Source organism: Syngnathus leptorhynchus, chromosome 1, assembly GCF_054491065.1.
Source record: "Syngnathus leptorhynchus isolate UIUO chromosome 1, UIUO_Slep, whole genome shotgun sequence".
Lineage (NCBI taxonomy): Eukaryota > Metazoa > Chordata > Actinopteri > Syngnathiformes > Syngnathidae > Syngnathus > Syngnathus leptorhynchus.
Genome location: NC_141195.1, coordinates 25,898,547 through 25,922,804, shown reverse-complemented (window position 1 = coordinate 25,922,804; position 24,258 = coordinate 25,898,547). Strand labels below are relative to the sequence as shown.

General features: G+C 56.7%; 1 protein-coding gene across 2 annotated transcripts in view; it reads left to right on the top strand.

The window, feature by feature from the left end:
* Positions 1-24,258, top strand: part of LOC147063092 (calmodulin-binding transcription activator 1-like) — a 68,002-nt gene that overhangs the window by 16,879 nt on the left and 26,865 nt on the right. For both annotated transcript variants that reach the window (XR_015066986.1, XM_085919181.1), the window contains 2 exons: positions 6,968-7,035; positions 15,593-15,728. Coding sequence is in view for 1 of the 2 variants with exons in the window: in XM_085919181.1 (XP_085775307.1) it covers positions 6,968-7,035; positions 15,593-15,728 (204 nt within the window). In the remaining variant the exon portion in view is untranslated. The remainder of the gene's footprint in view (positions 1-6,967; positions 7,036-15,592; positions 15,729-24,258) is intronic.

Below are 24,258 nucleotides of genomic sequence, written 5' to 3'. Positions count from 1 at the left end.
GCGACGGCAGATTGCCTTCCTCCAGGCAGGCAGGCCGCCCGCCAAAAAAATGAGAGAAGAAAAAAAGCGCTCGGTGCTATGGAATGTCACAACAGATAAGCGTCAGCAGTGCCTCCGTATTTCTTCTGCGTAACAATATGACTAAGCAGAGAATCACAATGAAAAACACGCAGTCATTTCCTTTCGCTTGACCGTACTGCGCTGGCTGGCTGGCCGGCCGCTGCTCAATATTTCATGGACACACAGATGTGCTGCCGTCTGCGTAACTGCTCAGCACAGCTCGACCATTAGCCACCAGTGACGCTTGGCCCGCTACACAAATCTTAAAAGGGAGGCCATCGCGCCCGTCCCCCAGATTTGCAAACAAATCCGTGCGGCGACAGACGGCGCAGCTTTGAGAAATTTGCTCGAGTGCGGCCATGCGGCACTTGTGTCGCTTCAATTCCATTCCACTTATCTCCCGAGTGGGAGGGAGTGAAGCAAGTGCTGAGTCAGAGCAAGGATTATTTCCCGAGTTGCTGCACTGTCCTCATCCCCTCTTTGGCTTCCGCCGGCGCCTCCTCCCCCGGGACGCCACCATGGGATGGGATGGGATGGGATGGGAGGGACGGAGAGCAAAGAGGACAGAGGAGGCGACCGAGGAGGCGACAGAGGGGGCGACAGAGGGGGCGACCGAGGGGGCGACCGAGGAGGCGACAGAGGGGGCGACAGAGGGGGCGACAGAGGGGGCGACAGAGGAGGCGACAAAGGAGGCGACAGAGGGGGCGGGATGGCCGTCTCCCGAATCCTCACCGTCTCGGAGGCGCAGGCGGACAAGCACTGGCGGTGAAATTCCCCGTTCTCAAGTGCTGCTATTTCTATTTGGTCACCGAGCCAAAAAGAGCACGTGCACACCAGGGAAGCAGACGTTCCACCGCCTCGCCTCTCGTCGGATGCTTAAATAACGAGCCGCGATAGTGGGCGGGGATTCGTCCCAAATGCTTTCACGTCGCGCTAGTTGCGTGGACGCGGCCAAAAAACGTCAACATTTGACACCCGCCAGACGCCAGTGTTGCTAACAAGCCTGCCCAATTGATGGAATGCTTGCATAAATGAGTATCAAACGAGGCCTTGCAAAAACGCCAGCCTGCCAGCCAGCCAGCCAGCCAGCCAGCCAGCCAGCCAGCGGTATCCTCGCTGAATGTGCCCAAGGTCAAGCGCCACGGCCGCAGAACGGAGGCTCGGCGCCTCTGGCGACTGGCACACGTCCGGACCAACACCCCACCTTGTTAAACGTGACGCTGCCCTGGCGCCTCAGTGGTGCCGTGCGCCCAAAATGTTCAGCGTCGGTTTTGGCTGCGGTTGTTGTCGTCACGCAAACATAAGGCTGTGGTGAGACAAGGCGAGAGATTGTAAAGAGCCAGTACTTTGGCGCTCCATTGTTTCGGCTTGTTGTCGGGTCTTTGTAGTCTGGCTGCTGTATTTCCTCCAGTTGATGATGAATGTTTTGGCTTTGTTCCACCTCGGAAATTCCTTTCGAAGCGCAAAATTCGTGGCTCGTGCGGGCAAATAACAGCGAGGACATCCAGCGGAATGATGATTCGGCCGGCCGGGGCTGGGCTGGAGAGGGGGGACAGAAATAGTAGTCCGTCTGTTGCCAAGGTTACAGCTTTGATAAGATGACGAGGCCATTCGTTCTTCATACTGTATCTCGCCGGCCTTCTGTGAGAAAGCGGCGGGCGGCTAATCTTAGCCCTCAATCTGCGCGCCTGTCATTGTGAGGAGGGGAAGCAGAGCAGGTAAGGAATTAGAGCAGCCGGCTCGGCGACGGCTCGGCGACGGCTCTCGGCGACGGCTCTCGGCGACGGCTCTCGGCGACGGCTCTCGGCCCCATCCCGTTGCGCCCGTCCGCTATCGTCATAAGCGTTGGCCCGGCTTGCAGATAAAACGCCAGGCCTCCCTCCCATCGCAGTCTCTGTGCAGGTGTGCGGCTGGAAAGACCCGCGTGGTATTCACAAGCCAACTGTAATTGAAAGATATGTTATCGAAACTATTTCCAGCAGGGAGTGTTATCGTAGAGACAACGGGAACAAGGGGATCTCTTTTAATTAAAAAAAAAAAAACCAGCGAGAGAAAGAGAGACTTGCTCAAGGGGCATGAGAAAGTTGAAAGCGGAGCCGCGGTTGGCATGAATAAGTTGCCCGGCCTCCTTCCCCCTTGTTTGCGTGGCGGCAACAGTCACGCATCTTGCCCCGTCAGTAAAAAGGAGACTTGGCCAATGGATTCCAATGGCAGAGATGAATGAGCGTGCTCGTGCAGGTTCAGGGGGGCTTTAGCTGAAAGCGGTGTTCTCCCCTCACGGAGCAAAAGTGCTTCCTGCCGTCTTCAAGCAGAGGCCCGTGTGAGGGGACAGACCAAGAGCTCCCTCCAAAGTCAAAGAGCTTTGACTCCGGATGGAACGCTGGGCTAAATTTGCCTCCTTAGCACGCCCGCCTGTCGGGAAACAAATACCCGAGAGCCTTGCCTGGCCTGGCCTGGCCTGGCCTGGCTTTGAATTCCGCCCGCTTCTTCAAATGAGTGCTAATGGCTGGAAAGCGCTTCATCTCTCTTCCTTGCCCTTGCTCTGAAGAGACAAGGAGCAAAGGATTTACACGCTGGCTGAAACTGAAATATCTTACAAGAAGACGTCTTCCTTGTTGATTGTTATTGATAGAAGCTGCCTGGGGCCGTTGTCTTTCGAGCGTCCTTCATTTACGGCAAAAGCGGTGGGCTGCCTGCCTTTGTCATCATTCAAGACAGGCTTGAGCGCGGCGGCCTCAATAAAGGGGAGACGTCTCAGCAAAGAACTCCACCTGCGCATACATACCGGGGCTTGAAGCAGGCGGAGCAGACGTGCCCAGTCTTTGGGGCGCGGATCGGGGAGGGATGCCAGCGATGCCGATGAATGGTCGGCACGCCGCACCGTGACAAAGACCGATGCCAGGTCCCGCAAAAGAGCGAGAGGCGCTCAGGTCGCGAGGGGCCGTCCCGTGATGGGACGCTGCCTCCTCTACCGGGTTGTGACGGAAGCGCAGATGGGCTCGCCTTCCCTCCCCGTAGGCTGCACACCATTCCAAATATGAGCGACCGCTTACCTCTTTTCTAAGGGAAATATCTCGCCGTCGGGTCCTTGTAACTCTCCTTGATTTGCTTTGGAGGTGAGAGGAAATGAAGAGTGCAGATCAATAGCCATATTTCTTTGATGTGATGCGGGCGTCTGCATAGCTGGAGTCTGTCTGCTTGGCATCGACACAAACGGCTTTTGTGTTTGCGTGCTGTTAGCTGAAGACTGGCATATGCGCTGCTACGTGTGCCATATTTGACACTTTGACTGCTGGGGCAGGGAGGGAGGGAAGGGAGAGGCGCGCCAACTAAGCCTCCCGTCTCAAGCGGCCGGCGAGAAGAAAGAAGAGACGCCGGCTGGCTTTCTTGGCTCCCGTGGACAGGCTGCCGCTTCCGGCGGGCGCGCCACTCGCCTATGAATAGACTATCGAGCGCTATGGATCCTTAGCGCTGCTGACACTTGAGGTACAATGAGCCATCGATCCCAGCGGAGGGAGGGCCGCGGCTTTCTTCTAGGCTCGTGGCCCGAGAAGCGCAATTTGGGAACTTTTGCAAAGTCCTAATTGCAAAAGCCTTTGAAGGCCGAGACTCTTTGTCACGGGATGGAGCCATTGCCTGTTACGCCGACCGGCTCCAGACGAGATGAGACGAGAAAGCCTCGGAAACCGTGCCGTAAAATGACATTTGAATCCAAGGGATAACGAGGAAAGGGAAGGGTGGCCATATCGATAACTCCTCTAATGGTCAATTAGCGCATGTTCTCCGCCTCTCGTGTGCTAGATTTAGTGGGGTGGATAAGGTGCTACCTGTTTAGCCGAGGCTTACTTGTCACCGAAGGAGCGCCCGCCTCAAACGGCCAAATTAAAAGCTGAATAATAGATGAGAGACAAAAGGAGACGGATGTCATTTCCACACAGAGGAAGATGCCAAGAGGAGACTTGCGTCCTGCTGTGAGGCCAGGCCAGGCCAGGCCAGGGTTAGTGTTAGAGGGTTAGGGGGTTAGGGTTGGTGCTCACCATGTCACTTTGATGCATTGGAAAGAAGGACAAAACAGCCACCAAATTGTGTGCGCGTGTGTGACAGGCACATGCCAAGACTCGCTGGCCGCTGCATGCCTGTCAGTTTGTCTTTCCGTCAGCTTTTCTGGGTCAGACCGCGGCCTCGCACGATCAAACGTAGCCGTCTCCGTTCTAATGGCCGGCTGTCCGTCAAACGAACGAACGCACACATCCGGTCAACAAAGTGGCGAGGGAGACGCCACGGCGGGCTGATTTCAGCGTCGGTTCCGCTAATGGTGGTAATTAACCGACGAGGTCAAATGGAAGATATCCCAGCGTGTCTCAATCGGCACACAAGCAGCGGCGCCGGTTCATGCGTTCCCCCGGCCGCCGAGAGGTGAGACGGACGGAAGGCTTGGCGCCAATCCCGGCTGGGGAGACTAGGCTCGGTGTCGGTAGAGCGGCGACTCCGACAAATGACATTTGAGCCTCATTTGATTCATAGTGTTCATAGAGTCTGGGACCATTGCAAATACTTTCTGCTGCCGGCGCTCACGTCGGCTCCGATTGAGACGCCGTGGTCTCATTCATCGTCTGCAGCTTACTTGTTTATTTATTCACCGATTTGTTTGCTCAGTTTGTCCAAAGAATTTCCCCGTAAACCATCGAGCTCGTTCGTCTCTTTGAATCAGGACCAGGTTGAGGAATGCGCCCGCCGATAGCGGCGGAATGGCGGCTCGCAAAGGGGAAGCGGCTCCGTTGGATTTCGACTCAAACGTCAACGGGTAAAAAGAAAGCTCAAAAGGCGCCTTTTCTCTCGTGTGCGGGGATAAGGGCAAATTCACCGGCTCCCTGTCAAGTCGTGCCTCTGGCCCTTTGTTCGACTCCGACACCTTTGTTCCGGCCGGCCCGTTCACGGAGCAATGGGGAATGACATTGAAGCGGCTTGACAATTAATAGCCGCGCGCCGTCTTTAATTAAGAGCGTGAAGCCAGATAAACGGAGGAGCGCCACAAAGGAGGTGACACCCCTCCGGCCGCCCCCGACAAACGAATTCCAGAGGCCGCTTTGAGTTGTCCAGACGGGCCAGAAGAGGTAACAGAGCGGGCGAGCCAGCAGAGAATGCTCTCATCGAGTGCGGGTGGATGCTAAGGACAGGGCATCGCTCATGCCTCGGCGGGCTTGCCCGAAACACCACCGGCCGGCCTCAAAACAGCGGAAGCGCGGCCCCTTCTTTTGGATTGTCATTTCCTCTTCTAGAGTGTGGCACCTTTCTTGAAGAATAATATGTGCGTTCATTCAAAGAGAAGCGCGAAACGACTCGGTGGCTTTGCTCGCATTGAACCCACGCAGACTTTTCAATGGCCTCCGGAGCGGTGGCTTTTTGCTTCCCTTGTCTCTCTGTCTCTCTCTGGCCTCCTCCATCCCTCCCTCCCTCGTGTGTTTTTGCTGCTCTGCTCTGCTCTGCTCTGGTTGCATTTGCGCTTGTAATCCGGCGGCGGCAGCGGCAGCGGCAGGTTGGCGCTTCGGCATCCGCCCACTAGTGGCTTTGTTGGTGGCCCTGGGCTCCCTTGCAGGAAGTATCGCATGGCATGTCGCAGTAAAAGCTGGCTGGCTGGCCCATCTGGGAGATTTCCTCTCCTCTCCTCCTTTGCTTGCTCGCCTTTCGTGCAAACCTTGCAGCTGTTTAATGGCTGCGCGTCTGTTTTTGTTTGTTTCCCGGCCAAAAAACGATTCCACCTTTACGCCGGGTGGGTCGGGCGTCATCCCCCGGCATCTGTTCCGATTGTTAAGCCTCTGTATCTTCGATAGGAGCCCACGCTGCAGCCAGGAACGCAAATATGGATTTTTAAGAGAGGAGCGACGGAGCGGGGCCGAGCGCTAACGGGCTCTGCGGTCGCTCCAAATGTCCCTGCTTGCATTCATCCAATCACAGCTGCGCATGCATAAAAATAACGCCAGCGTCGTGACCCTTTTTCCCAATTGCCGTCCAAACAACAAGCGCATTTGCTCGGCGTGCGTGTCACTGCGGTTACCCCGTTTGCGTGCAGCCCTGACGTCTGCATCCGTGAGGTCGCCCACCCACGTCTTACTCGCCGGCACGGCTCGGTCCAGAGTGACAGAGGAGCCTAGCTGCGTTGTCCCATTGACAGCCCGAGCCCGCGATGTCAAACGAGGCAAACAATTCATCTTGTGGCACATCTGAAATTCCAAGTAGGCGATGAATGTCGTCGCTGAGGAGCGAATTGCCGCCTGTCGCTGGCAATCATCGGCTTGTCAACCGCCGTGTAATGCGCTTTTATATATGCCCATTAGTTTGGTTGGGGAGAAAATGGTCGGCGGCGCTGGCTCCAGCATCTGAGTGACAGGCATCATGCCGGTGGCAGGCGCACTTCATCCACCGTAGCTCATTTTTGGCAGAATTGCCGTCCGATTATGAAGCCGTATGTAAATAGTTTGGAAAATGTTCAATGCTATTTCACTGTCTTTGAAAAGAGGGACTGGAAACAAACGTGTCTCAACATTGGAAAGAGAAAAGACGGGACCTGGCCCCCGGGCCCCGGGTTTGACACCCGCGGTCTGTCGCGTAGCATTGCGTGACGCCCGAGGCGACGCGCACTGCGCACGACTGACGCACGGTTTCATTTCTGAGGTCGGAGCCACCATACGAGAACCTGCTAAGACACGCGCCTCCATCTTTGGCTGAGCCTGCGCAAAGGTTCGGCGAGTCGTCGTGACCTTAACCCCCGGAGCTCCCGGGGAATGCCACCAAAGCGCTTTGAAGGTGTTACAAACAGCAGAGAAGGCTGACGGCAGCAGCCTCACTCACAGCCCTCCCGGTGGGTCGGTGCCAGCCTCACAGCCCTCCTCTCCGCTCTTGTTCGCAGGAGATCGCGGCCTACTTGATAACCTTTGAAAAGCACGAAGAATGGCTCACCACCTCGCCCAAAACAAGGTAAGAAGATCACCACGCCGTACGGCCCGACTCGTTGTCCTCGCCCTCCTTTACGCGCTGAGCTGAAATGAAAAGAATGTGCGTCCGCGCATGTGTCACGTATCCATCCGCGGGGAAGCGTCCGGCACAAAAGCGCTAGCACTCGAACTCTTGACAATTGGCATTTTGCTTGCGACAAGACGTATGTGGCAATACTGCGGCAGACACGAGACAGGCTGTTTGATCTAGCCAGGGTGCTGGCGGCGGCGGCGGCGGCAGATCCGTCCGTCACTGGCGGCTCCGTCCGTCACTGGCGGCGGCGGCTCCGTCCGTCATTGGCGCTGTCCCACGTGCGTTGCTCCCTGTTGCTGCTGGCTGCATGGGGGATTCTAACCTCGCGTCACGTCTCAGTGCAGATGCTGCAAGAAGAGAAAACAGAACGGCAGGAAGTCCAACTAGTGCGCAAAATCTCCTGGCGTGTGGGAGCCATCCCTGCGGGGTTGCGCTTGATGGGGATCTCAATAAGGGCAAGCGAGAGAGGCGCTGAAAAGTGCCAAGTGTTTGTCTTTTCCTTCACGGCAGCGCGTAGTGACGGATGGCAGGCAGGCAGGCAGGCAGGCAGGCAGGCAGGCAGGCAGGCAGGCAGGCAGGCAGGCAGGCAGGCAGGCAGGCCAAGCTTGTCAGCAATGAGGGAGCCCATTGACGGCTCAAGGTCGTCGGCCAAAGGTCAAAGGCGGGCCACCTGTCTGTTGCCTTTGCGATTGCTGTCACACATCTGCAAGGATGACCACCGCCAGCGTGATTTGCTCTCGTAGTACACGTTCCTTCCAATTGGGACAGAAAGTGGTTCGCAAAGGGTGCAGCCTCGCTAGCTCGGCCTCGTGACCTTGCATTTCCACGCAAGGCAGGGCTCGGCATGGTTGCCAGCCGCTGATTCGCCGCAGCGCACCTTTGCTCCGTAGCAAGCAATGAATGAATGCAAAAGGACAATTAGGAGTTTCCTGCCATCTACTCGCTGCCTGCTGGCCGCCGGTGACAATGTGCTCATGGTGTGTTGAGCACGCAAAACAGTGGAACGCTGGAGGAATGCAAATGGAGCCGGCCCGAGAGAAGGAGAAAGCGAGCCAGCGCGAGAGAGAGAGAGAGAGAGAGAGAGAGAGAGAGAGAGAGAGAGAGAGAGAGAGAGAAAGAGAGAGCGCCGGCCGGCCAGCCAGCCGGCCAGCCAGCCGACCGGCCGGCCTTCTTTGTCTGTCATAAAAGAGACAAACGTCTCCTCGGGGGCTTTTTCACAGGTGTGCGCATGCTGTCAGAGCAGAGGGTGTCACACAGTGCTCTGGCCCAAGAAGTAATGGACACCCGAGTCTTGTGAAAAGCTTGCTTGTTATCCCCGCCATCCGCAACTGGATAGAGTCTGATGTTTTCCCGAAGCCCGTGTCGCATCGGAATAGGCCGGACCAATCGAGCCGCGTTATTTTTCACCTTCCGTTTATGCGCTGTGGCTCATTTGCGAGTTGGAAAGGCACGGCCGTGCACTCGCAGACATTGAAAGCGTGAACCAACGGGGCCCGGCCCAGTCCGGTCCGTGGAGGGTTGACGGCGTGACGCTGCACCCCGCCGCCCCAGCGCAATGGCCCTTTCTCCCCCGACAAGAAGAAGAAGAAGAACAGCACGGCGCCAGCCGCTCCAAAATGAACAGCGGGTCCCTCCGGACAGCTTGCAAAGACAAGGCTTTTATTAAAACCTACAACAGCTCTGCTGGCTGCCACCCTGGAGGCGCTCCGGCAAAGCTGAGAGCCAGCAAGCGCTCTTTGCGCAAGCCCGCCCGACGGAGCGCCACGACACGTTCGATCACATGAGCCCCCCCTCAAAAAAAGCGGCAGCCCGTCCGTCAGCCAAACGTCAGCTCGCCCAATCTGGCTGCCCTCGGGAATGACCGCTTGAAGCCGACGGCGACGCCTCCTCCTGACCGCAAGGTTGCCCGCGGTGGTTTACGGAAGCAGCGCTCTGGCTGGGGGGGTGGGCGAAGAAAAAAGCGACGCCGCTTGAGGCCAAGAAAGCCCGCTGGCAAACTCTGAAATCCCTCTCTGCGGAATTTCCAACGGCAAAGTTGAAATCGCTCTGGCAACCGCGCGGCACCGTCTCGTGCGGACGACCGACGGCGGCGCTGACCCTCGGAAGCGTGGCCGCGACCTTTGCCCCTCGGCGCCGATTGAGCCGCAGGAGGCGACGGAAAGAAAGAATGGACTCGGGCGCTTCGTTGTGGGGCCTCCAAATTGATGGAGCGCAAATCGGCCTTGAGCGAGCCATTTGCACGTTAGCACCTTGACCGCTTCAACTGCTGGAGAAGGAAGTTGGGTGCGGTGCAATGTGTTCATTGATCAATTCAAAGAAAAGGTGAGCCATTCATAATTCAAAGCTTTTCTTGGACTCCTTTTAGATGGGATCATGAATATTGATAACGTCATTCATTGAGAGGGAGGGATTGCCTCTCTCTCTCTCTCATTGTTTGCAATTCAAAGCGTGACATTTGGTTTCCTTCTTTGATTTTCGCACGAGGCAAATCAAAGTGAAAAAGCACTGCCGTGTTCAGGCTAGCTTGGCTTTTCTCCTAGCAGGCTAAGGCCGCCCGCCCGCCCACGCGGGGCCCCTCGGTTTCACTTAGCTCTCTCGGAGCGGCTGACCGTCGTTCCTTTGGGAGCTGGAGCCCGAGGCTGGAATGCTCCGAGGCTTCTGCCCTGCACCGTCCGTCCCCGAGGCGCGTGCCGTGCGGCAAACAAACAATGGCACAGGAGAAGATGCTTGGCAAGCAGAAAGTGTCTGGAGGCAGGAGAAATACATGCTTGTTGGCTTCTTGACTGTGTTTCCAAAGTGCGAGCAACTCCTCCACGTGTTGGATTTGCCAAACGAAGCGGGCGACTTTGCTCTGGGGTGACTCTGCCTTAATGGCTGAGCAGACGCCAAATGCTTGCTGCCTTTCGCACTGGGGTTATGATGAGTTGAGAGCACTTAAAAGCTTTTGGCCATTTTGAGGGTCCAGAGACGCAGGGAGCCGTCACGCCCCGCTTTTAGTAAAATCCCACATGTCCGCCGCACTTGAATATTTGCTAGTGCTGCTTGTTGTCCCGTATGCATGTGTTGACTTAGAATACGCTCCCCCCCCCCCCCCCATTCAAATGAGTCTCTTCTAGGGTCACACGTGGACTGACTGTTAGCGTGTCTTGTGGAGGAAGCAAAGCGAAACGGTAGCAAGAGATCAAGAGAGCCGTGCCCTTGCGGACGTCCTTGGATTTCTCTCAAAAGCTCCCGTTCCGAGATGTTCTACTCCCAACGCTTGGCCCTTTTGGGCCAGGATTTGGGGTGTGAACGTCATCCGTTCCTGGCATCTTTTGAGAATGAACGGCAGCATTGTGCCTCCGGTGTGTGTGTGTGCGCGCGTGCATTTGCTGGCAGATGCATGGTGTGCCAGGAGCAGAGAGATTGCTTTTGATTTAATGGCCATTGTGCTTGACTTTGCATGTAGTGGGGTGTCCTTCCTTCCTTCCTTCCTTCCTTCCTTCCTTCCTTCCTTCCTTCCTTCCTTCCTTCCTTCCTTCCTTCCTTCCTTCCTTCCTTCCTTCCTTCCCTCGCTCCCCTCCCCTGGACGCTCTCAATCCGACGGTACGTTTTATGAAGCGCGGTCGAGAGTGACGCCATCGTTGGCTTGCGTAAACGCACGGACGGCTTTTTTTTCTCCCTTCCGAGGAGCCGTGGATCATTTCTGTCTTTTCAGATTGTGCCTGCGTGTGCATGTGTGTTGTCTGGAATTCTTTGTCCAATTTGTTATTTACTGCTAGTGTTGCTATGGCAACCGCAGCTTGCATTAAATGTCTCTATTGCACGCAATGAGTCAGCTGACCCCCCCCCCCAAATAGCAAATGCTGCCATACTGCGTTCACGCGCAAGCGCCGGGAAGCCCTTCCGCGCTCTCGTTCATTCATTGTTAAAATCTTCATTTATCTCGCCCCATCTCATGTATGAGTCGTTCCGATGACTCTGCTCTTTTTGAAATCTACGTGAAAGGCAGCAAAAGAAATACGTAAGCCAATGTACATGATGAGCCATCCATGAGTTGGAGTTCTCTTTGGGTTGCTGTCATTGCGATCAGCAGCGATGGCTTTGGTGCGTAGGGCCACGTGGTCGCCGGCGGTCCCCGCTGATCTTGCGCCGTGAATTTGCTTGCCGATTGCCAGGCGGGCTGAGGCTGTGGCTGAGGGTTGATGTCTCGGCGGCGACGCGGCCACTTTTGCAACCAGAGTAGACCTACGACCGCGGGAGTTTCTGATCGCCGTTCCTCTTGAAGCTCAAACAAATGGGAAACAATGCTTCTTTTCAAGTACAAAGTCAGGCTGCCACCTTGGACTTGACTCCAGAAAGAACCCCCCCCCACTCTTCCAAAGGCGCCAAACGCGTGGCTAAAAAGCTGAGCGGCGTTCTGCTCGGTGCCATTCAATTGAACGTGCTTGTAATGATAAATGATTTTGCTTATGAGTCTAAAGTGGACCCGAGTGCAGTGGGAGCGGCAGGACTGTTGAACAATTGCTGCCGTCTCCCAGGGCTGTGGCCATTAGTCAATAAATTAGAAAGTAATTAGTTTCTGCTTCTGTGCCTCTATTTGAAGCTCCGCGCACAGGTGTAATGAGAATTTATTGGGGCTGTTGATCCATCCGGAGGAGAAAAGAAAAGAAAAGAAAAGTCCAGGATTTGTACGGCGGCCGGCCGGCCGGCCACACTTAGTAGTTATGATGAGGAGATTGCGCCGCCAATTAGCCAATAGCCTACGCCTTTTTGCCTGAGAGTGACTGCAATTACAAGATACGCATCCGTTTCAGACAGACAGACAGACAGACAGCGGTCAGCTCATCCACACGCGGCAAGAGAGAGAGAGCGAGCGAGCGAGCGAGCGCACTCTTTTTGTTTTCCCTCTCAGTCGGTCAGGCTGCGGTATCCAAGCTGTAAGGCCAACAAGAAAGAGAGGGCGGCCACGCTCAGGGATTGGGCCGAAGCCGGCACCGGCACGGAAGACGGAAGGAGGGAGAGAGACACGGGAAGAGCAGCAAGGTTGTGGAACGGAAGAGGAGACCGAACCGACCGAACCGACCGACAGACCGACCGACGGATGAGGCCAGCAAGGCAGATGGGTTAGCCAATTAGAATAAAATTAGCGGGACCTTGGCAAAGGCCAGGGCGCAGAGAGACAGAGAGAGGAGGGCGAGCGAGTAGAGGAAGAATATCCTGGTGATTAAAAGCAGCAAATGATTAGTGGTGTGTAAGGCAGAGAGGAGAGAGAGAGAGAGAGAGACAGCCGGGGTCACCTGAGCCTGCGGGGAGAATAAAGAGAGTAATGAGAGCAAGCCTCCCTCCCTCCCTCCTTCCCTCTCCTCCTCCACCGTCACCAGCCTGCTCTCGCCCGCCACACACATGACTTTCCCTTGAAAGTGTCCATCCATCCATCCATCCGTCACCTTCTCAAAACCTCCTCTGGGACTTGGTGTGATTGTTAAAAGCGGCTTTGATGACCTCAAGTCCCTTCTCTTGTGCCTCGGCGACAACACCTCGACAATCAATGACGACAAACTTTGGGAGAAATGTCCCAAGGATGGAGTGCTTTTCCCCTCACGTGCCAGCCACTTGCCAGCCACGTGCCAGCCCGCGACGGCTCTCCCTCCAGCCAGACCGCTGTGAAGAAAGGGCCGCGGGTGGGGCTGGCGACGAGCAAGGAAGTCTTTGCCGGGTGACCGTGGACGGGGGTGCGCGGGCGAGTGGACGCGGCGGGGGTCACGGGCTCCCCCGAGGCAGGCGGGGCGGGGCGAGGCGAGGCGAGGCGGAGGGAGGGAGGGAGGGAGGGAGGGAGGATTCCCAAAGGGGTCGGGCAGACGGGACGGGGTCTGCCGGGAGGGAGCGGGTTGTCGGGAGACAGGTGGATGGCTGTCACGAGCAGGTGGGCTCTCCCTCCTCCCGGCCCCCTCGAGGGTCACCTTCACGCGGCGCTGCCATCCCATGTACAGTAAACGGCAGCCAGCGCCCGCACAAATCCAGCTTGAAGCCAGGTGTTTGGCAGGCCTCTGTCGCAAAGGAGTGGTCGGCTTTCAAATAGCTCTGTTCCCAGAAATGATGATCTGCTTCAGATGACTTGAAAAGCAGAACGTCGCATTGACCCTTTCTGCCCGACCTCATAGCTTTGACTCTCCAAGCCGATACAGCCTCATTGAACTAACAACGGAATTACGGCCGGCCCGGCCGGCGCTAGGACAGAAGCGGGCGCTGTCATCACCCTAACCAAGGGAATAAATCCCACGGGCCTTTACCACGAGCCAAAGTGGCCAAAGTTTAATGGCAACCTTCAAGTTGTGTGGGAGCCACTTTTTCTTTACTGCTCCTGTCCAGCAGTCGTACAATGGGTGCCTTGACACCTGCGGCGCTCGCTCCCGTCCCGTCCGGTCCGGTCCTCTCCTTCACGCCTTTCCGCCCCGATACGGCCAGGTCACTCCTAACCCTAACTCTGCCTCAGCAGCACGATAGCGTCGAGGAATAAAACCACGGCAGGCTTATTTATTTTGCACATTTCTCCCAGGCAAGCCAAAGTGCTCCCTCCGCACATCATGAAGCTGAGGCAAGCCAGAACATCAAAAATGATCAAAGTTTGGGGTGAACAATAAAAGAAAGGCAAGTGCAAATCATGAAAGGAAATGAGTTAAAAGCAAGTCTAAATTTCAACTCCCCTGCTGATCCATTGCTTGAGATTTTCAGCAGCACTATTTCCTCTTTGGAATGGAATGACTTTCACCTTGTCTTTTTTGGATGCTGGATGTTGTTGAAAGCAATTGTGGGGATTTGGTGGGAAGCTAAATTGGGCTTCCACTTTGGCAGGTCTCCATGGAACGTGACGTGACACGACCCGGTGTGTGCGTTTGCGTGTGTCTGTGCTGATGACGTGGCTTGAATTCATTTGGAGTGCGCGTGTGGTCTGCACGTGTGGCTTTGTGTCTGTCTCTGCCAGGCCAAAGGCGGGATGGACTCGGATTGGCTCGGCCACAACTGATAGGGTTACAGCTCAATCCTCCCTGGTTCCTGACTGAGCCAGTAGGGAGGGGAGAGGAAGAATAGATTCTTCCAAAGTGTCCAGCTTGCGCAGCTTGCGCAGCTTGCGCAGCTTGTGCAGCGTCACTTTGAACGGTGTCATTTCAAAACGTCTTTTTTTTTTTTTTTGGGGTTGACCTCGTCGGGTCGGTTTCGTGCTTTGTTTTTGTTGACGTAGCAGTATTTCAGAATAAATCACAAATGGTTCAATCGCTGGCCCAAGATCCCTGGAGACGGGTGTCCAGCTGATCCAAAAACTGAGAGCTGAATGGAGAGGAGAACCTGCCCTTGCCCGCTGATCCAAAAACTGAGGCTGAATGGAGAGGAGAACCTGCCCTTGCCCGCTGATCCAAAAACTGAGGCTGAATGGAGAGGAGAACCTGCCCTTGCCCGCTGATCCAAAAACTGAGGCTGAATGGAGAGGAGAACCCTCTGGAGGAAAAGTGCTGGCTGTCAGCCGGCCCTATTTTTTGCCAGCTGGGGAAAAGGAATTATTGGACTCGATTTGGCTGTTTTTGCCTCATCTGGTGGCAAGAAAACAGGGCTGCTGTAACAAATCACTCAAAATAGTTGCTCACCGTGGGAGAAAAAAAAAAAGTAAAAAAAAAGCCATTTGACGTGCCGAAGGTGCGTAAACGCCACGTCGACAGAGAGCCGATAACAAAAGCGCCCGGTAAAAATGATCAAAGACGTCAGCGACGCTTTGGCGGCAATTTGGACATTTGAACAAAATCGGTCCAGTTCTTCAGATCAGCGCAAAAGAACACGGTGAGGGGTGGTCGAGGCGCCCGTGCCCCGCTCTCGATGACAGCTCCACCTTCAAACAAATATTTTGTGTTTGGCAAAGTCCACGTGATCATTCATCTTCATTTGCTTGGTGTCAAACGCACTCATTTCTGTTGACCTTTCGGCTTGTCTATAACGGCGGGATTAGAGCAAAAGAAGAGGGATTGGACTCAAACATGAGCGAGCCCCTGGCTGGCTGCCTGGCTGCCTGGCTGCGTGGCTGCCTGCCTGCCTGCCTGCGTGGCTGCCTGCGTGGCTGCCTGCGTGGCAGGCTGCATGGCTGGCTGCATGGCATATGGGCAGATTCGCCAAGGCCACAAGCACAGGCTCATTGTCGAGTGAGTTGTTAATGTTTGATGTTACACTTTGTGTTAATGTTGGCCAAATGTCTCTGTTGGAGAGCCAAGCAGAAAGGCAGATTCTCATCAAGTAGCTGATGAGCCTCCGGGCTGACGATGAATTATGAATGGAGAGCGGAGCGGAGCGGAGCGGAGCAGTGTCTCCTCTCGCTGGACATTCCAACCCATTTAGCTTGAATGAATGAGCCTCGTCTGGAAGCCCCCCGCGCACGCAGAGCCATGGTCCCATTGGAGTTAGGGGTGCAGGGGGACGATTTTGCTGTGTTTGCTCCTCCAATGCGTCTCCTCTGCTTTCTGTCTTGTCTGTGCGAACGCAGGCCGCAGAATGGCTCCATGATCTTGTACAACAGGAAGAAGGTCAAGTACAGAAAGGATGGCTACTGCTGGAAGAAGAGGAAAGACGGCAAGACCACGCGGGAGGATCACATGAAGCTGAAAGTGCAAGGAGTCGAGGTGAGCGCCCCGGCCCTGTCCGCGTGCGTGCGTGCGTGCGTTTGTGCGTTTGTGCGTGCGTTTGTGCGTTTGTGCGTGCGTGCGTGCGTGCCGTCTCCTCGGCAGGCAGCAAACAAGGCAGCGCGACCGTGACGATAGTTTTCCCCGGCCGGGAAAGAGTGGCATTGTTTGTAGCTTATTAAGAGTCTGGATGGATGTTGCCGCTCCGCATTCATCTTGCTGGCGGCGCGCGCTCCCAGTCACCTCCCGTGCCGGCCGTAAAACACCCGCTTGCGTCTATTTTGGGCTTATTTTTGCCGGATGCGGGCGGGCGGGGCGGGGCGGCGCGGCATGCAACGTCGAGGCAGCCGGCCTGATTTGTGGGCCCCGAGCCAAACTTTGCCTCCCCCGGCTGTTTGCGGTGCTCAAGTTTAGGGCGAAGGAAGGCTTTAGGATTTGGACAAACAACACACAGCTCAGGCGCTGGCCGACGTTTCACAAGGCGGCCTTTGGCGCCACGTCCTTTGACACGATTTGAGGGTGTAGTCTGTCATGTCAGCTGTGACCCTGAACAGGATGGATGGATGGATGAGCGATGAATGAGCGACGGATGGCTCGTCGACAGTCGTCGTGGCGCCGTTGGCTTGGTTTTGCTTTGGTGCTGGCTCCCTTTGACTGGCTTCCTTTGGTCTCCTCTCCCGCCACTCTTTTGTTTGTCAGCCTTGTTATGTGAGAGCCCTGTTGTGTCCTCCACCTCCCCGCCCTGGCCCGCCTGGGCTGCCTTGAGCTTGGCGCTAATGCTCCCTAAAATTGGAGCACGGGGCATGTTGTGGAATTAGCGCTTAACAGGCCGTGAAATAGCAGCCCGCCCTGCTGACGTCTCCCCCGTCACTCCCCCGTGACTCCCCCGTCACTCCGGGTGAGGCTGGACAAATGAGCAAGGGGCGCCCAGCGTGCGTTTGGGCCGCCTTCGGAGAGCCGTGTGTCAGCGGAAGCTCTCCCGCACGCACCAGACGTCTCTTTTGGCGCCACGAGGCAGCGTTACCGTCACTTTTTTGATCAGCCGTTCACGGGAGCTTAGAAAACGACCCCCAAACACACCCATTAACCCCCCCCAACAACAACCCCATTATTCCCCCGCTTTAATAAACTCCCTGAAACGTAGATCGATTTTCTCTTAAGTGAAGGTGGCAGTGCCTCTGACTTATTTCATTAACACGAGCTAATGAGCTTCTCTTCTTAAGGTGTGCCGGGCTGGGTACCGACAAGAGAAAGAAAGGCTTTGCAGTCAGCGCGGCGGGCCTGGGCACCTCCCCCGCCAAACGGCGGTCAGCCAAGCCGCCCGCCCGCCCGCCCGCCCGCCGCGTCCGTAACTTGTCATTTCACGTTGGCTCGGCGCTAATGTGTGATTTCGGCTGTGCCGGTGTGCAACGACCGAGGCTAATGGAGCGTGCTGGCGACTCAACGGCCTCTCCTCATTGAAAAGAACAAAGACCAATGTCAGGAGATGGCTCGCAAACAGCCGTTCACACCTTTGCATTTTGCCCTTTGACCGTCCACGTTACGCCGTGACATTTTTACGACGACGACGCCTGAGCGGACGCCTTTGAAATGTGTTCACGTTGGCCGGACGGCGTCGGAGTCCCCTTGGCGTTCATACCCACGTCGTCTGCAGCTGTTACTTTGCATTTTGAAAAGAAATAGTCAGCGGACTGAAATGTTGCCAGAGGTCGGGGTGCTTTCAAATGTTTCTTTGCAGCCCGTTGCGCTCGCTCGCTCGCTCGCCTCGCGTCGTCAATGCGGGCGCCTGCCCGTGCACCGCGAGCTGCGCCTCCCTCCAACTGTTGCGCCAATTGGGTGGACGTAGACGTTAGTTGTAGCCCCAGCTTGTGTATTTGGACATTGCTCCCTCCCGCACGGCTGTCTCGTGACGTCATCGGCCGGGCCGCCGGGAGAAATGCGCTCGATTGTCTTGACGTCTCACGTCCGTATCGACGGGAGCCCCCGCTCGCTCGAAAGTGAGGTTCCGGCTTTGCTGACGCCGACGGCCATAAAGGGGAAGTGAGGTAGGTGGCCGGATTACGAGCTGGGAGGGGAGCCGGGGAGGCGAAAAGAAAGTGGCAATGAAGGATATATATAGCCTCGAGCAAACAGAAAACAATTGTTACACCGCCTTCCCGTAACCCGCTTCAACCTTAAACAGCAGATTTTTTTTTTCCACTCAATTAATTTCTCCACATCTGCGGCGCCCGCCGCCAGACCCGGACGGAGCTCAAAGTGGCTTTCCCGCTCACCTCCTCTCTCGCTCCAGGATGAGAAAAGCTTGAAAAGCACCAGTCGTCAGAGGCGTCGAATCTTTCTTTTGCCATCTTTTGCCATCTGCCTGGCCAAATGGGACGCGCGCGGGCAGGCACCGGAGACGAGCCGCACTTGCTGGCCGCACTTGCCGGCCGCACTTGCCGGCCGCCGGTGTCAAAGACTTTTGTCTCGGTGCGATGTGTCCTCGGCCGGCCTAGGCCCGGCTGCTCGTGACAGCTGCTCGGAACCATTCATCACCGTCTTGGCTCCTGCTGAGCAAAAATGGGGCAAGTCAGGTAAGTGTCCCAATTCAGCACTTTTCAAAGGCACAAACTAATGAATGGGGAGGGGGGGGGGTTGGCTGCCTTGAAAACTTTTTCTGGTTGCGCTGCTTGTCGGCTGGCCGAGTAGCGAGCTAATGACCTGGCTCGGATGACAAAAGTGGCGCTAATGTGCTGGATGGATGGATGGATGGTTGGATGGATGGATGGATGGATGGATGGATGGATGGATGGACGGACGGACGGACGGACGGACGGACGGATGGATGGATGGACGGATGGATGGATGAGCCGCTGCCTCCGGCTGGTTTGTCTGTTTTAATTGAAAAAGTGTGAAAGGCGCTGCGGCGTGGGAAGCACAACGCAAGCCCCGCCATTTTGCTAAGGTGTGCTAGCGCTTTGTGTGTGTGTGTGTGTGTGTGTGTGTGCACCAGCAAGTGGGGCTGCAACAAGCACCTTGTGTATTTTGCTAGGCCAATTAAGAGTCCTTCATTTGCTAACGAAGGCCCCGTTGAGGTGTAAAGTGCTCCTCGGGGCTCCCAGACACGCAGTCAGCAGACCGGCGGGCAGGCCTCGGCAAAGCTCTGCGCGCGGCGCCGGCCCGTGCCCGCTCTTTACGTTGCCCATTCAGCACATTTCAGCGGCAAACACTAAAAAGTGTCATTGAATTCATTATTGCCTCCTTTTATGACTTGTTCCAGTGTGGCTTGAATTTGTCCGGCCCTCTCCCCCCTCCCTCCACGAGCTGGGATTTTTGACGAGGCCGGGGTCCCCCTGTGGCGTGGGAGCCGACTTGAGCGCTCACCGTTTGCTCAAGGTTGCTAGCTCCCTCCGAGCACACGCTGGCGATGCGCTGCCAAACGGCCGGCCTGCTTCCTTAATGAGTCCGCCGCTCGCTCGGCTCGACCTTGGCAACGGCCGAAGAGGTCACCCATCTGTGCATTGATTTAGGCATGGGATGATCATCTGAAGTCAATATTTCTCCACCCCCCACCCTGCCCTGCTCAGCACAAGGGCAAGCTTGCCAACGGCGGGTTGGCGGTGTGTACTTCAGCTCGTCCCGCAGTCGACATTTCACGCCTTTGCTCCACGGAGCGCGGGCGGCTCGTGTTCTGCTCTCGCCGAGAACGATCAACGCTTACTTTTCGGTACCAGATTCCAGTCCGGTCGGAAAACACAATCGCACGGAGAAGAAGCGCGAGTGTGAATGGGCAACGTGCGACGGATGAATAGTGCACACAGCACCTGCCGTGCCGTGCCGTGCCGTGCCGTCAGTCGTAGCGTCGCTCGCACTCGTCACAATGACGAGCGGCACGCCTTGGATTGTCACAACGTCCTGGGACGGGAAGAGGCAGAAAAGGCCCGGCCGGAGTCGGATACATGCCGGAGATAAACACAGGGCAGGGCTCCCTCGGCTGCCGTGACGTCACGGTGGCTTGTGCCTAAAGCGGGATGGCCCGGGGCAGCCGTGGCTGCCTGCCTGCCTGCCTGCCTGCCTGCCTGCCTGCCTGCCTGCCTGCCTGCCTGCCTGCCTGCCTGCCTGCCTGCCTGCCTGCCTGCCTGCCTGCCTGCCTGGCTGGCTGGCTGGCTGGCTGGCTGGCTGGCTGGCTGGCTGGCTGCCTGGCTGGCTGGCTGGCTGGCTGCCTGCCTGGCTGGCTGGCTGCCTGCCTGCCTGAGCCCGCCTGCCAAATCCACAGCGAGATCATCTCAGCAGCAGATAGAAGAATACAAGCAAGAAGGCAGCCCTTTGCTTCCGTTTCAAGAAAGACTTTGAAGGGGCTCGCTGCTTGTGAGACGGAAGCCCTCTCAATGCTAGCTCCCGCCTTGCTTGGACACGACAGACTGTATTGAATGGGAGGCAGCTCGGGGTTTCTCAACACATGCCTGGCACGTAGGACTCGGCTGAGCTAAAGAGCTTTGTATCCTCCTCGCCGGGGGAAATAAAAAGCAGGTGAAACTTTTTCACTGCCTCGGGCTACTGTTACCTGGCAGCCGGCGAGGAATGTCAAATATCCTTCTGGATCTCCGTGAGAGACGCCTCCCGCTATTGCCCTGGCTTTTTCTCCTCGGACGTTGCCAGGAGGGGGCAGCGCCTGTTTCGAAGCCCATGTCTGGGAATAGTCGCACCGTGTTAGTTTTTCACTGTCACCCGGGCCGGGCCGGGCCGGGGCGGGCCGGGCCGCAGCGCTCGTGCTGCCATTTGCGTAGGAAGCGTCACTCCGCCAGATAATATGGGGCAGATGAAAGGAGGCTGCAAGAGACTAAGTGATGGTGATGGACGGCGCCATAAAAATAGAAGTGGCGATGGCGGGATAATGCACGGCCGCCGCCGAGGTTCAGACCTGTCATTGAGGCGAGGTGGATGGGATGGGGAAAAAGGGGGGGGGGTGAAGAAAGGTTGTCTATTTCCGGTTCAGCGTGGGCTCTGAGAGCTGCAGAAAAACGCTCGATGAATCGGGGCCGTTATTGTCATCATCTCGGCGAGGGGCCTTCGTCAAAGCGTGGGGGGGCTCTGCCAAAGGCTCGTGCGTGTCCGACGCTCCTCTGTCCCACCTCTCCGGGTCGGCGACCGGGCTCCCGCCGCTCCCGGACGGCACCTACGATTGAGCGCCGCTAACCCGACGGCGCGCGAGAGAGATGACAAGTTGATTTACACTTGCCGAGCTGGCGTTTGCAATAAAGCTGTGGGAGCTTTCGGCAACACTGCCACAAATCTTTGTCAAATACGCTGAGGATGAGCCAAAACGTGTAAACAAAGCAATATGGGACGGACGCATCGGAGCCCCGGCCCGGTTCTTGGCCACTGCGAGTGGCGACGTGGCATTGAAATCGCCAAAGTGTTGATTTGTACGTCAGGGAGGGGCACGGGGTTTATGCTCGGCCGTCGTTAAGTTTCTCCGGCATATGGCCATCCATTTCACTGTGAGATGGTGGTCTGGCCTTTTGCCTATCCGGCGGGCGGCCCGGCTCTTCCCCGGCTGCTGCGTTTGCCGTCTCGCCTTCCCTTCTTCCAGATGGCGCCTTTCACAACCTGCTAGGCACGATCAATCAAGCCCAGATGCAGAGCGCGCTATTAAGGTCAGTCATGATGGGCCTTTGAGCGTTACGGGCCCGACTCCGGTTGTAAAGCCATGCATCAAACTCGGTTCCGCCGCTCGCCTCGCCTCGCCTGGCCTGGCCTGCCCTTAACAAGATATGGGCCCGAGGATACCGAAGGAAAAGGGTACAACCTTATCTCTCCAAAGACGGGCCCTCCGGGCCGCTGTCATAAAAGCCATAGAAGCCGGAGCCATCTCTTTTTCAAGATCAGCTAAGCGACAGACGAACGGACGGACGGACGGGAGGCGTCACCTTGCTGTTTCTTGCATGAAGGAAGGAAAAAAAAAAATCCCTCCTTCCTCCCCCTTGCCTCATCACCACGCGACGCGGGATTTGAGTAGGATTTTCCACGGGCCCGCTGCCCCAGCTAAGCCGGCCTGCGCCAGAGCTTGTGGAGGACAGCGGCCGGCCCCGCCGTGCTCTGAATCGTCCAGGCGCCTTCCCAATGTGTTCGCCTGGCTGGCGACTCCCTTTGTCTTGATGGACGAATCTTGCTATGTAGCGCCAAGCCAGCTCTCGGCTTGCTGCTGTGCCTCCGCGGTCAAACGTGGGGACGGTAAGAATGGCGCGCTTAGTTTGAACACGTGTGCGTTCCCGACGGCGCGCGGCCCTTTCCGAGAGTCGGCCGCTCAGTTTGCAACCTTCGCTCGCAGCTTTAAACCACAGAGGCGCAGAGCCGAAAATGAAAAGCATCACTGAAGACCAAGGCTTCTTAGCCGGCTCGATAGCGGGAGGAGCCCACGAATGGTTTGGAGCTTTTCGACGGAAGCCGGCTCTCTCCACGGACGTGGCAACGTAGCATTGGATTACTGGATGCCAGCTGCTCCGTTTCGGGAGAGCCACTTTTCCCGTGGCGTCCTACCTGCTCGCTCCCCCCTTGGCTTTCTGCTCCCCTCCTGTTTTGTTGCTTTTCCCAGGCAGCCGCTGCTTTTCCAACTCTTGCTGTTACTTTTTCTCTGTGTGCTCCCTGAACCGCTGCATCCTGGCTTTGTTCCCTCCCTCCCTCCCTCCCATCTCCTCTGAGCAGGCCGGCACCGAGTGGCAAGGTGACCTCGTGTGTCATATCAGCATTCAACGGCGGCAGTCCCCCTTCCCTCTGGAGAGTAATTATTTCTCTCCGAGTGAAAGGTTCAATTTGCTATAAAAGAACAAGAGCCTCAGGTGCGGAGGCGGCGACGGAGGGAGCCTCCGCCCGGCTCGGCTCCGCCCGGCTCGGCTCCGCCCGGCTCGGCTCCGCCCGGCTCCGCTCGGGTGGCTGAGACTGTCGCAAACGAGAGAGCCGAGGCCGGCCAAATGTCCCCTCTTCGTTTTTTTTCTTTCTTTTCAGGGGACTAGCGTCATGCTGGAAATTCTGGCTGACTTTCGGTCGAGCCGTGACAATTTTCCCTCAATGGATTTTGTCGCAGGATGTCGGAATGCGTGGAAATGCATCGCCGTATCCGTTTTGTTGGCAATTGAAAGATTCCCCAGAAATGCAACTTTGACATCCATCCGGTGGAGACGAGTGTGAAGTGTCCCCAGGCGACATTTCTACTCCCTCCCGTGCACTTTTGCCCAGAGGGTGGAGGCCAAGAACAGGAGTTCTCGGATGAAGGCTTGTTGCGTGTCTCTCACAGGGCACTCGACGGCCGGCGCTTGCAGTCTTTGCCTCCTCCTCCTCCTCCTGGAGGTTGGATAAATGATGGCACGCAGCACATCCCGCCCACCAAGAACAATTAGCTGGCGAGCCAGCCAGCCAGCCAGCCAGCCAGCCAGCCAGCCAGCCCCTACTGCCTCTTGCTCGGATAACAAAGCGTCTCATCTTAATAAGCATCCGCCGCGGGGAGCTCACGGTCTCGCTTCTCCTTTTCATTTTACACGTAGCTAACGAGCAGACATGAATAATGAATGCAGCGTAAACAAGCGCCCGAGATGCCCGCCCTGCCATTGTGGACTAATTGGCTCGTTAAATGTAACATTAGGTGGGAGAGGGGTCCCGGATCGGGAGCGCTCGGCACCGCCGGGCGCTCACGCTCGGCCCCGCCCGGGCGCTCACGCTCGGCACCGCTCGGTGCTCACGTTCGGCCCCGCTCGGCCCCGCCGGGTGCTCACGCTCGACCCCGCCCGGCGCTCACGCTCGGCCCCGCTCGGTGCTCACGCTCAGACGCCGTTGATCTCTGAAGAGAGAGCAATAAAGACGGGGCCGCTTCCTTGCCTTTGGCCCACACCAAAGCGGCTGACACCTTGCCAAAACGCCGGCCGATACTTTGGGCTAAAGTGGCCTGGCTAAGTAAGCGCGCCGAGGCAGCGGGAAAAGTCGGGGACACTTGGCGACAGACCACGTCAAGTCTGCGCAAAAGTACACGGATGACCTCCAAAGGCCGTCCAGCAAAGTCAAGGGGGGGTGCAAATCCCACCTCATCTTTTTGTTGTCAAAGAGGCGTTTTGTGGCCGAGGCTTGTAACATGTTGCTACGTCGGCACCGCTCGCACATTTCCAGGATGAAATACGGCCGACGGAGGCCAAAGGCATCTGGGCTGGCTCAGCTCCGAGCGAACCCGACGGCCCGTCCCGGCTCGGAGTTTTACTGCCGGCCGCGCTCGGTGCCGGCCGGCCGGCCGGCCATTATAAACATCCAATATGTTATCGGCCACTCTCGCGGCGGACGAGATGATACTCTGTAAAAGCGCAACAAGGCTGCAATAACCTCCTTTATACACCATGCCACTCTGTAACGGCTAAACTAGGCTTGATGGCTTTTGGAGGGAAAAAAAATCCAATTAAAACTCTCCTCGCATCAGATGCCTTTTTAAACGTCACCGAGAGAGAAGCGCAAAGGTGTGGAAAGGTTTTCTGGTAGGCAGGCAGGTGGGCAGGCGGGCAGGCGGGCGGGC